Genomic DNA, 16,206 nt, shown 5'->3' with positions numbered 1-16,206 from the left:
TATGGTAGCAACCTCAGATGATTGGATAAAGAAATGTAGTACATATATACAATGGAATATTACTTGGTCATAAAAAAGAATGAAATCTTACCATTCTCAACAGCATGGATGGATCTAGAGGGTTTTATGCTAAGTCAAAGAAGTCAGACAGGGAAAGACAAATACCATAGGATTTCACTTACACGTGGAATCTAAAAAACAAAATGAATAAACAAAACAGAAACAAACTCATAGACCAGAGAACAACCTGATGGTTGCCAGATGAGTGTGGGGTTGGACGAGTTGGGTGAACAGTGTGAAGGGATTACGAAGTACAGATTGGTAGTTACAGAACAGTCACGGGGATGGAAAGCACAGCTTAGGGAATACATTCAGTAATATTGTAATAACTATGTGTGGTGCCAGGTGTGCACTAGGCTTATCAGGGATTATTTCATAAGTTATAAAAATGTCTAACTACTATGCTATACACCTGAAAGTAATATAACATTGCATGTAAACTGTAATTGAAAAATACATGTAAAAAATGTATACATATATACTCAGCCTACAAAACAATAAAATTTTGCCATTTGCAACAACATGGATGGATCTAGAGAATATTATGTTAAGTGAAGTCAGACAGAGAAAGACAAATACCATATGATTTCACTTATGTGTGGAATCTAAAAAAGGAAATAAGTAAATAAAACAGAGACAAACTCACAGATTCAGAGAACAAATTTATAGTTGTCAGGTAGGAGGGGAGGGGAAGAGGGGTGAAAAAGATGAAAGGAATGAGAGTACAAATTGCCAGTTTCAAGAACGGCCACGGGGCAGAGGTCAAGTCCATGCAGCACAGGTAATGTGGTCAGTGACACTGTGACGCCTACGCGTGGCATCAGGGGCGACCACCTCACTGTGTAAGGTGCACACATGTCTACTCACTGTGCTGTAAACCTAAAACTAATAAAATATTATGTCAACTGGAACTGAAAAATAAATGAACATTTTAAAAAGAAGCATATACAAAAAATGTTTCATTTTGTTGGCAATATAAGGCCTTATTTTATAAAATAAAATATGATTTAATAAAAATACACGCCCTCTACTTTATTTTCTCCCTGTTCATTATTTCCCTCATCTTCCTGGGAATGACAAAGCTCAGCTGCGTGTGAACAGGAGCAACGTGGCTGGAGAGCTGCCGGCCCCTGGGACACCACCGCAGACCGCGTCCACTGTGCGTGCAGCTTTGGAAGGCACCAGCGGAATGCCAAATGTGCTACATCTTGTCATGCGTTCAGGGCAGCGGCGCTTCTGCCGATGGGAAAGATGAAAGCTTTTCTCCACTTTATAAAGTAGTGACGATAAAACCAGGGAGGTTTACACCTATCACTAAGCTTAGATTTCCTCTTCCCATAAGCCTCCCAATAAGTTGTAGTTTAAAACATGAGATGCCATGAAATGTAATTTAAAAGCTATGCCTCATTTTCCTCCCCAAATCTTCAGCTGATTTTCTCCCTGAGATGCTGAAACAAACTCTAAACGTGACACTTTCTCCCTCTTAACTATTGCTTCCAGAGCCTACCATAAAACATGGACCTCATTTTCGTTAACCGAAGTCCAATACTCAGCTCCAATTTCTAGAACCTATCACTTCTAACACCATGACATTAGTTCACATACTTTTCTAAATAAGTTAATTTTAGAAAATCATTTAGTTATTTAACTCATACCAGGTGGAGTATGCAGTTTAATACCCGTGTTTTCAGCTGAGTAAAGAGCTTAACCATTTACCCAGCAGGCTGGATGCTGCCTTTGAAGTCTGTCTCCTTCATCGCCTAAAGATAGAACAGGAAGTCTTGACAATTCTAATTTTCAACGAATCTCAAGATTTATCTTCTCATTCACATTGTCATCCCCTTAAGTCTTACTTCAGCAATTGCCAGCCCCCACCTGCTTCCCTCCAGCCCACTTTAGCTCCTCTCCAATCCACACCATGGCCAGAGTGTTCTTTTTAAAAGCCATGTCCTAAAAGTGCTTAATGCCATGTAACATTTTCCCATTGCCCTTAGAGTGACTTCTTCCACAAGCTGGTCAGTACTGGGTGATCCGTCTAGCCTATTGCCAGGACCCAGTACGTGCTGTGTATTACGGCTTTACTACTATTGGTAGATTGACTAACAGAATATATATTATTTAGTATCAAAAGGCTTTTCTGAAATGATACAAACCTATTTATATCTGAGTCTTGTTTACTTTAAAAAAGAAAACAAACTAAATTAATATTTAAACATAACTACCTGCTTGTTGAATTATATATTGAACAATTTTAATAATTGTCCAAATTATTTTGCCTGGCTCTGGGTAATTAGTTATTGTAAATTGAATACTTACAAAAACAAAGCAAAGGAATCAAAGAGCCTACTTGTTTACTGAAATATGCGAGGGAAAGTTGAAGTCGAGGGTGTAAGCTAATTGCTGCAGACCACAAGAAACTGGAGGTCTTAGTGAACGTCAACGGTGTAGATATTTGATATTTGAACCACTAGAAAGCGGTAATTAGACTATACCTCTGTTTAACTCCAAAGTTATTTATTTAGTTTCTCTTATTACTAATGCCAAATTCATATAATCTCTACAGTTTCAATTGGTGAGACAGAAATATGAATGCTTATTATTCCAGATGTCTGGATGCCTTGTGGAACAATAATCAGAATGTATTGAGTTGCACTAAATTTCTTATTGGAGTTTGGAAAAATATTTGACCTCATTTTTTAAACTTCTTCCTTAAGTATTTTTTTTTTTTTATTGTTACTTTCCTTTTGAGGAGTAGATGTTAAGAAGTCAGGTAATTTGTAAAGCATAATTTCATTCCTTAAATATCACTTGATAAGTTTAATTTAAAACATTATTGTAAACTCACAGTCTTCTGATCACCAAAGTATAACTGATTTGAATTCATGACTGAAAAATACAGTGGATGCAATATTGATAGTGGCTACATGGAAGACATTGTTTCTGGCTTTAAAAAAGGTTTAACAGAGTGTCTTTATTTTCTGCTAAATCCTACTATTTAAAGATTTAAGGGGACAAAATTTTTGAAATTCTTAATATAACAAGGACAATCAAGGTCACATCTAAGGTTGATGGTGGGGTGCTACTTGGAAAGCTAGTCTGTGTGTAATGTAATTTTCTTGCTGGAGAGATGGTATGACCAGATAGGGACATTGGAAAATTAAACTTAGTGTTGGCATCCAAATACCCTTAGGTTTGCAGGTTTTTGATCTGTTTATTAGCCATGCAAAAATACATTGCTCTTTCTTAATCTGATCATAGTCCACTCTGCAGCCGGAATTATTCCCACACACACTTTGATATGATATGTTTTATTTCCGAGGGCTTGTTTCACAAAGATCAGCAAACAAAATAACATTTCCACTCCCCCCTCCACCAGCCTTGTTTTTTGTTAGTTAGCCAACTTCAATGGGAAGATATTAAAATGATTGATCCTTATAACTCGCTGTGCCTTAAAGGACTAGATATCATGGGCACTGACTCCAACTTTTATCTCTTGAATATGAATGCAGTAATATTACAGAGTTGTAATTCATTCTGACTCTTTGATCACTACAATCTGTAGATAAATTGGCTTTGAGTCTTCTCCTGATGTCATAACTCTGTCTTCCTTCCCATTCAGCTCACCACGACGACACTGTAAATGCTGTTTAGAGAATCCAACTAAATGAATGCAGGTTTCAAGAGGCACCCTTCGCAGGGCTGCTCCGGACTGTATCAGTCTCTTTTCATTTTAATTATCGAAATGAATGCAGATTAGGGCTATTGGTTATCTACCGAAGCAGAGTCTATGATACAAACCCTGCATTTCGGATCAGCATACTCGCCTTGAACATGGCCCTATTGTCTAGTATCCATTGACTCGGACCAAATATTTAAACTTCCCTGGGCTTCACTTTTCTCCTCTGTAGTACAGGCATGACAAGGCTTCCTGCACTTGACTTTTATGAAACCAGACTGAGGTACTGATGTGCGCACATTGTAAACTGTCCCCCGGAAGCCAGAGGCAAGGTGTGAGGACGCCCCCCGGTGCGGGGATTCGTCCGCTGATCAGGAAGCCCAGCAGTTTGTAGTGCATTTCTGAGATTTAGAAGCAAAAACTGTGAAACAACCTGAATATTCAAAAAAGGGAGTGGATTGCATATACTTTTTTACTTTAATAGTGAAATACTATGTGTCCAACAATCGGAATAATGCTATAAACCTATATTTATTAACCAGGAAAGTATTTGCATTCATTTATGAATACAGAAAGCACATCATTAAATATATCACATAAAGAGATTTTGTTAAAATTAGTAAGTCATGAGTATGTGTACGCAAATACACATACACACACTGATACTCAAGCATGTAAGAAAACATGTACTGTGGCTGTCTCCAGGTATGGGAGTTTGGAGTGATTTTTCTATCTGCATTTTTACATTTTTCTAAAGTACACAGGTAACTTAAATAAGGATGGACACACACATACACATGAACTTAATGTTTCAATACAGAGGCTTTTTCTATAATCTCTGACAACTCCTTCTCTCTCTTGCCCCTTAATATCCAGTCCATGGTCAAGGCCCTGGGGTCAGCACTGTCTTGGGCAACAGCCTCTTGGATTCCATTGCCCTGGCAACCATTATCTCAGTTCAGAATCATTCTTTCCCATTGGTGGATGCAAAAAGCTTCCCACTAGTCACTCTATTTACCCCTTCTCCTGGATTTTACCTTCCAGGTCATCTTCATGAAGATTCTCAAATCACACATGTTTGCTGAAGCACAGGGGTGACTGTTATCTGTCTACCCAAACCTGACGTGTCTGATGGCTTCCCTCTATCCTGGGACAGTTGGTTAATGTTCTGTGGCCTGATACTAAAAGCCATTTACAACGTAGCCAAGGTTTGTTTCCTACTCCCTAGCCAAACAAAAGTTCTGTCCTCTGGCTCCTCTGGCTCCCCAGACCTCTGCATCTCCACGTGATCATCACGTTTCACCGGGTTGCATGCCACCGCCATTGAAACTCTGCTCATGATTCATAGCCCGGCTACAGTTCCAGTGTTTCTGAATTCTAGGTGTGCTGTCCCCTGCCTCTGCGAGTCATAGTGTCCTCAGTACTTCTGCACTCACTCAGTTATTTATATCATTTCTGAGAATCTGCTGTGTTCCAGAGGCTATCCATATACTCAAAACTATGGAGGTAAACAAGCCAGGTACCCCCTTGCCCTTAAACAATTAGCAATCTAAAACTTGCCATCTCTTTTTTTTAAACCTATTGATTTATGGTAAGCTTTCCTCAACTCCCCACCCCCAACCCTAGCATCACACATTACTGATTGCAGGCAGCCCGAGTGTTATGTGTAATTCTTTTGTAGAAACTGTTATCTTACAGATAGGAGATAGTCAGTAAATGTGTGGTATTTTTGGAAGGCCAGAGAGAAAGATGGAATAAAATATTTTGTTCCAGCAACATAGTCACATATATAAAATATGTATTTATTTTATATATGTCTTATTAACCATGTGACTTTTTCCTGCTCTGTGTTTTTGAAAATTAAAATTGATTCCTAATTAGCTGTATTAGTTCGGCCTCCAAAATGATGAGAACAAGTTATTTTTGCTCATTATATCCAAGAGAGACCGAAATGAGATTAATTTCCTTCAGTAACACTGAGGCGAAAAGTTCATCCTTCTATTAGAGAAGATGCTGGAGAACCCAGACCTGAGTATTTCACCTCGGATTCAGTGGCCAGAGTGACTTCCTAATGAACAGGGACTGACCTACAGACTTTAAAGTTTTAACATTATACTGAATTTGGACACTCCAAAGTATTCATGAACTATAAATACACCAGGCCCCCAAGTTTTGTTACTTTTTGTTTGTCTTTAGTGCAAAATTTTCTCTCTCTACTAAGTAAATTTTTCACTTAAAAATTTCCCTGGAAAAGTGAAGTCCCTTACTATCTACTAAGAATCTCTATCTTTTTATGGAATAGTTCTTTCTGATTTTAAAATGAAGACACTATTTGTCCCCCCCCCCTTTTTTTAAGAAAAAAAAAGAGGCTGAGTAATAAATTAAAGAATATTTACACAAAGGTCTTTTAAGATATGTAAGAAATCTAAGTTGATATTTTTAAGTGAATCCTGCTGTTTCCAAGTGCCTCTTCAGCATGGTAGTTTTAGCCCAAATCTGCTAAATTCATTAAAAACACAACAGACCAACAAGCTCTGTTTTAATCTTAAGAGGAATCTGCACCCATCAAAAGGTTGGGGTGTACCCCTGCGGCTGGTGTAAGATTTGATGCTGGAAACAGTTCCATCTGAACTGGTTGTGCACATTCTCCTGGATTCCACATAAAGGGGAAGAGCTCGGGCTCGTCGGACCGCGTGGCAAGCAGGGTGCGTCGCTGTTCTTCTGTCTCCCTGCTGAGTTATGAGTTCCTTGGCACAGGAGTCACAGAATATTATTTGTGTAACTCTTGCCTTGTGAGAAATCCAAACTTTTTTATTTGGTTTACTTAATTTTATATTATTTTCTAAAACAAATTCTTCCTGTGTTATGAATGGTTTACAATATCAATTTGAAATTTATGTATTAGTCCAAAAAATTAGTGGAATCTTTTCTTTTGTATTAATCGTGGTCTGACTATAACTGTTGATGTGCTTTTAATTCTCTAGAAGAGTACATTTATGTAAACTTTTTATATTTTTATTAAAACTCTATTCAAGATGTTTTAGTATTCACGTATATCTTTTGGTCACTCTAGTAGAAATTTGATTTCCTATCCATAATGCTAAATATCCTAAATATAAAACAGAAAATACAATTTGTAAGTGGAAGAACTAAAATGCAGATTTTCCTTTCCTATTGTCTGTTGTTTGAGATTAGACCTCACGGAGCATCTTTCTTACCTTCTGTAACGTAGCTATTTCTTTTCAAATCCCTGTTGGCATGAACATGTAACTCACGAGGGAACATTGCCTGATGTCTTATTTAATACTGTGTCTCTGAGCTATTCTCTCATATTTTTCTTGAAGTTACACACTGGCAAACTACTGTCATTGCCCTTGCTTTTGTCTTTGCTGTACATTTGCTTTTCGACAGGCTTAAATAATGGCTAAAATGGTTGAAATGATTTATGCCTGCAGAGTGATGTCTTCATTTGCTCTATTCACATTCCTTTTTTTAACTAATGGTCTGGTGAACACCTAGTGTAGGTGCATTTTATTAGAGAGTATATTCCCTCTAAATGCTGTTCCTAAGCTGGAAGAAATGGGCCATATTCATATAAAAATAAAGTATCTCTTTGTAGAATTTACAGGAAATGGGATGTCCTTGTTCTGAGGCATAAGCCAGAGGGACTATTTCTCTCACTGTAAGGCGGCTCTTTAACGAATGTCCACTCAGTGGATCGCATCAGCAGCTGTGGCGCCGTGCAGGCAACGGACGCGTGGAAAATCTCAGTTAGAAGGAGTTTCTAGTTCTCTGCAGTTTTCCTCTCCCGGTGAGACAGGAGAAACTGGTTCCCAGTTTCTACATTTTGCTTCACTCTGAGTTCATAAAAGTGCAATTAATAATGGTGAGCTAAGACCATTCTGGATTTGATGTACTGCTCTATCATCATTGAAAGAGAGTCTTTAAATCTGCTGTTTAACAACTTGTAGGGACTTCGCACTGATTAATTCCTCTGGCCGTAGTCTCAAGGCTGACATGGCATCTTCTAGGCCTTCCATTCCATTGGGATCAATGTCATAATTTTATAAGAAATGAACTTACTACTTTATAGGCTTAGTTGGAAAGAAATTTCAACTGTCAGCTGTCGGCCGGTCCACTGGGGTTTAATTTGTTGACCTATGAGAACACAGATAATCTCATATTTTACTGAACTTTCTAAACATTAAATAAGGTTATCAGAGAATCATGATGATTCTGACATTTGACCTTCGGTGAAAGGGCAATCCATTTAAAGTAAGGGCTCTCTTTCCTGAGATGCTCAGCACTCCGTCAACAACGTACGTCAAGTTCTTAAGAAAATATCCCCTATGGAGAAAGGCACTGAAAATTGGGCCATGGGTACTGGCTTTCAGGTTAGACATTACTTGGGGGCCACACAACACCTGTTCTCACTGTGCTCTGGTGCTAGAGACCTGAATCCATGCGGAAGGAGCATCTCCCGTCCTTCATGGAGCTTTGTGGTGCCATCAGCTGAGGTTCCCAGGACCCTTGGAATGGGACAAATGGCCCAAACTATTAAGTTTTATTCTCTGGGGTTTAGAGTCTTGACTACAGGGGATGAGAGAGCAGAAAAGTATGTGGAAGGAATCTGTTCTAGGAGCGGTGACCTGGATGTGTGCTGTCCTGCTGCTTGGAGCGCCGGGGCCAGGCTAGTTCTGCACCTCTGCACCTGGATTTGTCTTCTGACCTGTGAGCCACCGCCAAGCCTCCCAGTACATTCCTCTTCTCATCGATTTAGCTAGAATCATGCCTGTTACTTTCCTCTCAAGAACTATGTGAAGATTAATTTTGTGTCAACTTGACTCGACCAAGGGATACCCAGATAGCGGATAAAAACTTTATTTCTGACTGTGTCCGTGGTGGTGTTTCAGGAATAGACCAGCGTTAGAATTGCTAGTCTGACTTTCAAAAATCACTCCCACCTGTGTGGGTGGGCACTCTCCAGCCCGTTAGGGGCTAAACAGAACAAAAAGGCAGAGGATGGACACATATGCTCTCTCCCTGAGCTGGGACATCCACCTTCTGCCCTTGGGCATCAGACCCCTGGTTTTTTTCAATGTCTCACTTGAAGCAAGACTTATAGCATTAGCTCTCAGAACTTGGGGCTTGAACTGGAGCTAGACCACTGGCTTTCTTGAACCTCCAGCTTGCAGACAGCAGATTGTGGGACTTCTCAGCTTCCAAAAATGTGTCAGCCAGTTGTTCATAATAAATCTTCTCTCTTTCTGTCTATCTGTTTATCTATTCATCTATTGATTCTGCTCCTCAGAACCTAATACAAACTTAAAGCTTTGTTTTATAATTATTAAATTTTGATAGTCCTTAACCTTATGTTCTTTTGAGAATAAATGTAGTAGGATATGTTTTACTGCAATGTGAAGTACATCTTCAGCAGGCATTTCCAGGGTAAGAGTTTATTGGAATCCAAAATGCTGACTCGCTCTATGAACGGCTCCTGGCTCGGCAGCTGGCTGACTCCCACCCTCTGTGAATGCTAACCTTCCTTTGGGTCAAGGTGCTCCGTCCTCTCTCATTTTCATTCACCTTGTGAAATGTGACATATTTTTTCCTGCCCCATTCCTTCTATTTGAAACATTACATTGCCTTTCCTCTCTCCATCAACAAACGCCATTTCAATCCTCAGGTCTAAGCAAAACCTCGAGCAGACTTTTCTTGTCAATCACTGATCTCATATATCCTATTGCTTACTTGATAATCTTCACCTGGGCTGCCTCACAGGCATTGCGCACTTAGCCTGACTCACCCCGACCTGATTGTCTCGTCCCCGCCAGGTTTTCTCCTTCTGCTCCATCCAGCATCCTGGCCATTCAGTGCCTCAAGCCAGGAGTCAGCCTCAACTCATTTCTTTCTGTTGCCCCAAACCACTGCACCAGCCAGTTCAGCGGCCTCTACTCTAAAACAGATCCCAAATCCTACTTCCTCTCTTTCGCTTTCACAATTTTATCCTATTTCAGTTACCATCTTTTGCTTAGTCAACTGCAATGTCTTCTGTTTAATTTCTGTGTACTCTTTACCGCATACAAAGTGATTGCTCAAATTCTCTTGCTTAGAATCTCCAGTGGCTTCTATCCTCAAGTAGAAACAAAGATCCAAATTCCTGATAGAGGCCAGCAAGTAGTCCAACAGTATTTCCGACTTGAGTACCTTCCTTTCCCTTCCTCCCTTGCTCCCTTTCTCCGCCATTTCTCTTCTCCTTCTCCCTCCCTTCTTCTCTTCCTTCCTTTTTTTCCATCCTGCCCTTCTGAATCCTGAGCCACTCTGTCCCTGCACAAGGTCTTTTCCATCGGAAAGACTACCAGTTTGCACAGCTGGCTTCTTCTTGTAACTGAAGTCTCCACTCAGCTCTGCCTCTCTGAACGCCCTGACCACTATTCAAAAGGAGAGTTACCCAGGCCATCTCTATCCCACCATCTGGTTGCAAAGCTTCCCAACAGCTACTCCTGTAACTGTATCTTGTTCTTGTACTTGTTTTACTTATTTCTATGATTTGCAAAGGCATATTTTCCTATCAAAGCTCTCCTTTCAACTATGTTTAAACAGAAAACAACAAACAACAATCTATTAGGCTGTTACTTTCTCCTCGCCTGCATTTTGGTTATTATTAGGCAACACATTTCACAAGTTCATGAAGACTCATGAAATAAGAGCTAATTATTCTGTTTCCTGTGTGTACATAAAGCAGGAGTCTCAACAAGATATGCTATTTGTGGAAATTAACAATTTAAAATAGGCATCAGTGTGGCTTAATTTTTAAGCTACTCAGAAAATGATCCCATTTAAAAATGAGAAGTATCTGAGTGTAAGAATGAGCATGGATTAATATGAAGTCATTATTATAAATAGATGAGTTCCGTGGGGGCAGAAACTGCATTTTCACTGTCTGCCATCTTTGTTTCTTTGCCCAACATGCTGTCTATGAGTTCTAGAGCAGCCTCATCAAATGGTTGCGAAATTGAATAAAATACATATTTTGGAATTGTTTTAATGCTTATAGTATGGAATTATGTTTAAGCAAATGAAGGACATTTTGTTCATTTCGAATTAAGAAAAGTTCAGTGAATTTATGAATGTCAGTAGAAATTGCTCACTTTCTCCTTCTCATTTGCAAATAATGGTCCAGAATGAGATGAGATTCTTGTAGTATGGATTTGAAGTTCTGCATATTATTAAGAAGATAATTTTTCAAATATGGCTTTTGGAACCTCTAGGCTATTTTTGAATATCATGTATCTTAATTTCTAATATTTATTTATTCTGATTAAATGAAAACCAATGTATTCAAGATGCCAAGTCATTGGTGACAACTTCTCCATGTTAATACTAAATACATTTAGAGAGTTTCCTCCAAAATATATTTAATTAACAACTTTGAAATCACCAAGGTCTGTAGTCACTGTGTGACTGCTTATACTTAGTTAAAAATGACTACACATTTCTCAACATCCAAGCTTTTTTCTTCCTGGCATTTTTGGAGGTGAGAGAAAACTTGTTCCCAGCCCTCTTCTCATTTTTAAAAAAATCATACCTCTTGCCTGCGTATGAATTTTCCCACCCCCAATTCAGCAGTCACTGGACAGAATCAACACTGCTAAGACAATTATAAACACTGAGGCACACCTGCAGCTTGGGATTGTTCTTCCCTGTTCTTTATGACGTAAGAGAATGCTTCCCTGAAACAGGGAGCCACAGGTCGGCCAGTTTCATTCCAGTGGCCTTAACTTCACCTTTTTAAAATGAAATAATTGACTTGATTTTGCACATACATATAAATGTGTGTATGTGTACGCCGACGAAGCAATTTTTATGGAAAACTGGTTTTGGGGGAAACTGTAATAGGCTTGTTTAGGGACACCAGGTATTAGAACAGAAGCTACCAACTGGTAGCCTGCGGGCTGAGACAGTCACAGAACTTGGTTCTATTTTTTCTGCATGGAGCTTGATCGTTGCTGTTATCATTACTTAACCTTTAGCAATGAGGAGATTTCACGTGGAAATCAGGTTTCCAGCTTCCCCTGAACCCCCGGGCGCGGCTGTAGGAAACTGCAGTTAGGCCCTGGTGCCGCTGTGATTCCAAGTACACAGGCCGCGCCTGGCCCGCCCCCCTCCGCCGCCGCTCTTCCCGCGTGGGAGGTGCGAGCGGGAAGCCCTGGGCGCCTTCCCAGAGTGCTCCGGCTTAACGGGGTATCACTTGCCGTCTTATTCCACCTGTGATTTCCCCCGATTTCTCTGTTACATCAGTTTTCCCTTCATAAAGCTCCTCACATTTGGGCCTATTTTCCTCCTCTCCTTGTTATGATTTTTATCCAGGATGTGTTTTCTCGCTCAGGGTTACTGAACTGTTTCTGTCTTGCCTACCCCTCCCTCCTCCTGCCCCTGCCACTCTCAAACTAGTCGTGAATGTATGTGCCCCAAGCATGCTTCACTCCCTTGGTCCCTGCCCCAGCCCTCCAGGTCCTGTGCCCTCATTCTGTCAGACCACACACAGCTGGCCAGCTGGCCAGGCACCTGCTGGCTCTGACCACTGCTCCCAGTGTCTCCTCCTGTCCACCTGTGCAGATGGACGGTGACCGCCTTGAAGACTGGCCTGTCTGACTGCCGCGGTCCCCCATTGCACAGCACACTCGTCTCGCCTGGTACATATTTCGACACCATTTTCTGTTTCGCTGATCGTCTTAAAACAGGGTTTCTCCGAGTCTGATCCCTGGATGTCTTCCTTCAGAAGTACCTGTCTTACTCTTAGGCATTTATTCCTGGGCTCCACCCATGTCCTCCTGAGTTCCTTAGATTGGGACCTAGGAATGCGACAGATCTGAAGTCTGACATGTGTGGAATTTAAAGGCAACAGGGTTGCCTGCTGGTTTGAGAGGCGATACAGTAAGATTCAATTAAGTTTACAATGAGTGCATTTCAGATCTGTAGTGTGTTCCTCAAACACTGTGTACCCTAATTGTTGGTAATAGCTGTGGGTGTGGCTACAGCTGTGGGCTGAGACCATCAGGCCCTGATCCCCTGGAGGGAAAGTGGAGGGAATAAGGGCTTCACCTTTCAGGCAAAAGCAAGCAAGTAAGATAATAAACCTCTTGAGTGCAGGACTGTGTTTCTTTAAAAAAAAATTTTTTTTTGCTTCTCTCATGCCTTATCTCCATGGTTAATAATTGTGGAATCGCATTGGACAAACTGAATGAATGTTTGAAGATGAAAATGAGAACATGAGCACTCAGGTGGGCAGTGATGCTGGCAAGTCATCGGTCGTATGCGCACTCTGAGGTCAGGCACTGTGCTCGGCGCTCCATGGAGATTGCTCAGGGAGTGCGTTTGCTTCAACCCTAATAAGTAAGGCATTGTGATTCTCTACATTTCAACAGTGGGGAGCATTCTGCTGGAGTTGCAGAGGGAGGAGACATTGTGATATGAGAAGCAATTACTTTTGTTATTCATGAAAGAAATTTGAACAAATTTAACCATCTATTTTATTTTCTAAAGGCGGGTGTGGATTAATAACCATTGGAAACATCACTGTGATAAAGAGGTTTAAGGCAAAGAATAAAATTTGGAACTGGCAAACCTGGATTCAGCTCTGCAAATTTGAGCAAGATCCAGTCTATCTGAACCTCAGCCTTTTAGTCTAGAAAATGGGACAATGCCACTGTGTATCAAGTAGCTGTAGGGATCAAATGATAGAATTTGTATAATACACTATAAAAACATAGAGTGTTCTTACTATTAGCAACTGTTCAAAAGGTGAATGAGGACCTAAAAAAATATCTACATTATTTTGAATCATGCTTTAAAGAGGGGGAACACACAGAGATAATGAAATGCCATGACCGTAATCACATAAAGCAGGTGTAAGGTCCCTGCTGAGGACTCTGAGGCCCAGGGAGGTTGAACACTAGCCAGAGCCACAACGCAGCTAGGAAACCTGAGCTGAGATTTAACATTGCACCCAACCAACTTCGAACGCTCTGCCTTTCGATGCGCCAGTTTGTCTTTAAACAAATAAATGAACCAACACATATTTTTTCTTTACACAAATAAAAGAGATTTCTGTCTGAAAACTAACTCATTCCGATAATTCCCTATTAAGATGTTTCTACCTAGAATCTGGCTCAGTTTCCTGTTATGAAATATAGTAAATGTAATTTGAGTCTAGCTTAACTGAAGTGTCCAAATGGAATGAAGCAGGTGACCTGCAAATCTGATTTTATAGATGACAAGAATTTAATGCCTAAACTGTACTTAATGGACACAATTAAAAAAAAAAATACTTCAGTAAACAATCGACTGGTCCATCAATCTCATCATTGTTTCTATATGAGGCAGTAGAATGGAACAGTTATAGCAAAAATAAGTAATCTAAACATCACTATAAGCAATAGCAAAGAACATATTCATCTGCATGGATTTGGAATTAACAAGAAATACAAAGGGAAATCTTTGACCCAAGTTCAGTATTTTACTTCACAGTGTTTTTTAAAATGTTCTATTTAAAAATCTTTTAATAAAGAGAAGTTAGAGAATTTTTTTCCCTGTAGTTTTTTGAAGGAACTGATTCTGAGAATACTTAATGTCTGCACCAACTTTTATCCTGAAATGGACTCTCTAGTAGAAATGAGCTCCAGCTATTAATTTTGATTACTAGGGCATGGGGTAGAAGGAATGATCTAAAAAAAAAAAAGGTAAACATTAAAAAAAATAAAGGTAGAGGCAGGCCAGGACAGAGAAGAGTGGGTGGGGGGTGTATTTGAAGGCAGAATGTGTATTTAAATACCAGAGGAAAACTTTTGAGCACAGATCATATACCCTGACAAGTAATTTAACATCTTTCCTTTGAAACACTGTATAAAGGTTGAATTCATATGCTGTGGAGTCACACATTCTGGGATCAAATCCCAGCTCTGCCACTCTTCCTAATATTGTCGTTTTAGGCCATTTATTTCAACCCTTTGTGACTCTGTTTTCTCATCTGAAAATTAGGGACGATTCCTGTAGCACAGGTTGCTACGATGATTCAGCATAATCAACACACTTTGTCAGTGCGGTCGATGTCATAACTATTAGTCTGGGTGTTGTAGAATTTACTTGACATACACAGAGAAGTCTCCCATGACCCGATAGTACGATTCTGAGGAATGGCAGCTACGTATGAGCTGTTTCTTTGCAACATAATAAATTAATGAAATAGTGTAAAAGATACACCTATTTCTATAAAATAGCAAGTCAGTTTACTTTAAGAAACATTAAGATGTTCATACAATGAAAAGATTTTAGAAACAAACCTTCTAGTAAATAATCACGAGCTTATACATATTTTTAAAAGTGCACAAATTTGTACTCCTCATAGGAGAACGTATCGATTTGTGTGTGTATTTCAAGCAACTGCCTTCCACGAGCCTGTGGCTGAGCGATCCCCCGGGCAGGTGGCTTCTCTAATTGCAGTGAATGGGGATTCTATTTGCAGACATTGCTTCCTACAGCCTTCCTTTCTGGGACTTATTTGAAAAAGATTTGTCCTCAAATTATTTAGTCTCCTTGGCTAAAGGAGAACATTCTACAGCACAAGAAGCTCATAGATAATATGTCTGAGTTGAAAATGTATATTCTCTCCCAGCAAAACAATCTGTGTTAATGGCCACAGAGGGATACAAAGAGCTTTTCACTGCGAATGATCTCCAAACTACCCCTCAGGCCGAGGGAAGAAATTTTTAAAAATCAGAAGAACTAATAATATTTAAATTGCTGGGATATTTTTCCAACTCCCACCCTATCTCTTGCTTATACACAAAATCATTATTTTCACATTGATAGAAAATTGAAAGCAAAAGAGCTTACCTTCCTTCAACCAAGAAATGTTATTTTTATCATTTTCAAAATGCTCAGCTGTTCTTACTTTTATCTTTTCCAGCTCAGTTTCTGACATCTAAGTGGAAACAAATTTGTGATATAAAAAATTCATTAAGAAACCAAATTGGTTGCACCAGCTTTGTATTTAGAGACTGCTGCCATATTATAGGAAAATGTGTTCTCTGTGCTGTTACAGTTCACTGTCTAATATTTTCTACATTGTATCCATTTGTAGTACTTTAAAACACTAATATTGAAAACCAAACTTTATATAACATTTTATTTTCAGCAGTAAAGAGTGCTGTAAGTTTTTCTAGTTTATAAATATGAAAGAAACAGATTAATAACTAGCCACAGATTTGTAAAAAGCGAACATTCTATTGCTGTTTTAATGTTTTTTAATAGTCTATAGAAAAGCATGTTGCAAAGTGATATACAAAGATATACATAATAATAAAACATAAAGGACCTTTTCAGCAATTTCTGGGATCAAATGAGAACCCATGGCCCGAGACAGGCCCAGCTGAGCTCCGGAAGTTGAGATCTGTCATGCACCTTCACTC

The 16,206-nt window shown here is 39.5% G+C and overlaps 1 protein-coding gene across 2 annotated transcripts in view; it reads right to left on the bottom strand.

Annotated features, from left to right (window-relative positions):
• The window catches only part of MDFIC2 (MyoD family inhibitor domain containing 2), a 130,548-nt gene extending 114,829 nt beyond the window's left edge, over positions 1–15,719 (bottom strand). For both annotated transcript variants that reach the window (XM_036266113.1, XM_036266114.1), the window contains exon 1: positions 15,632–15,719. In XM_036266113.1, coding sequence (XP_036122006.1) covers positions 15,632–15,719 — 88 coding nt within the window. The remainder of the gene's footprint in view (positions 1–15,631) is intronic.
• Between the last annotated feature and the right edge of the window lie 487 nt (positions 15,720–16,206).

This window comes from Molossus molossus, unplaced genomic scaffold (assembly GCF_014108415.1).
Source record: "Molossus molossus isolate mMolMol1 unplaced genomic scaffold, mMolMol1.p scaffold_m16_p_18, whole genome shotgun sequence".
Classification (NCBI taxonomy): Eukaryota; Metazoa; Chordata; class Mammalia; order Chiroptera; family Molossidae; genus Molossus; species Molossus molossus.
Note: the sequence above shows the minus strand (reverse complement) of the source record. Positions and strands in the feature narration are given on the sequence as shown.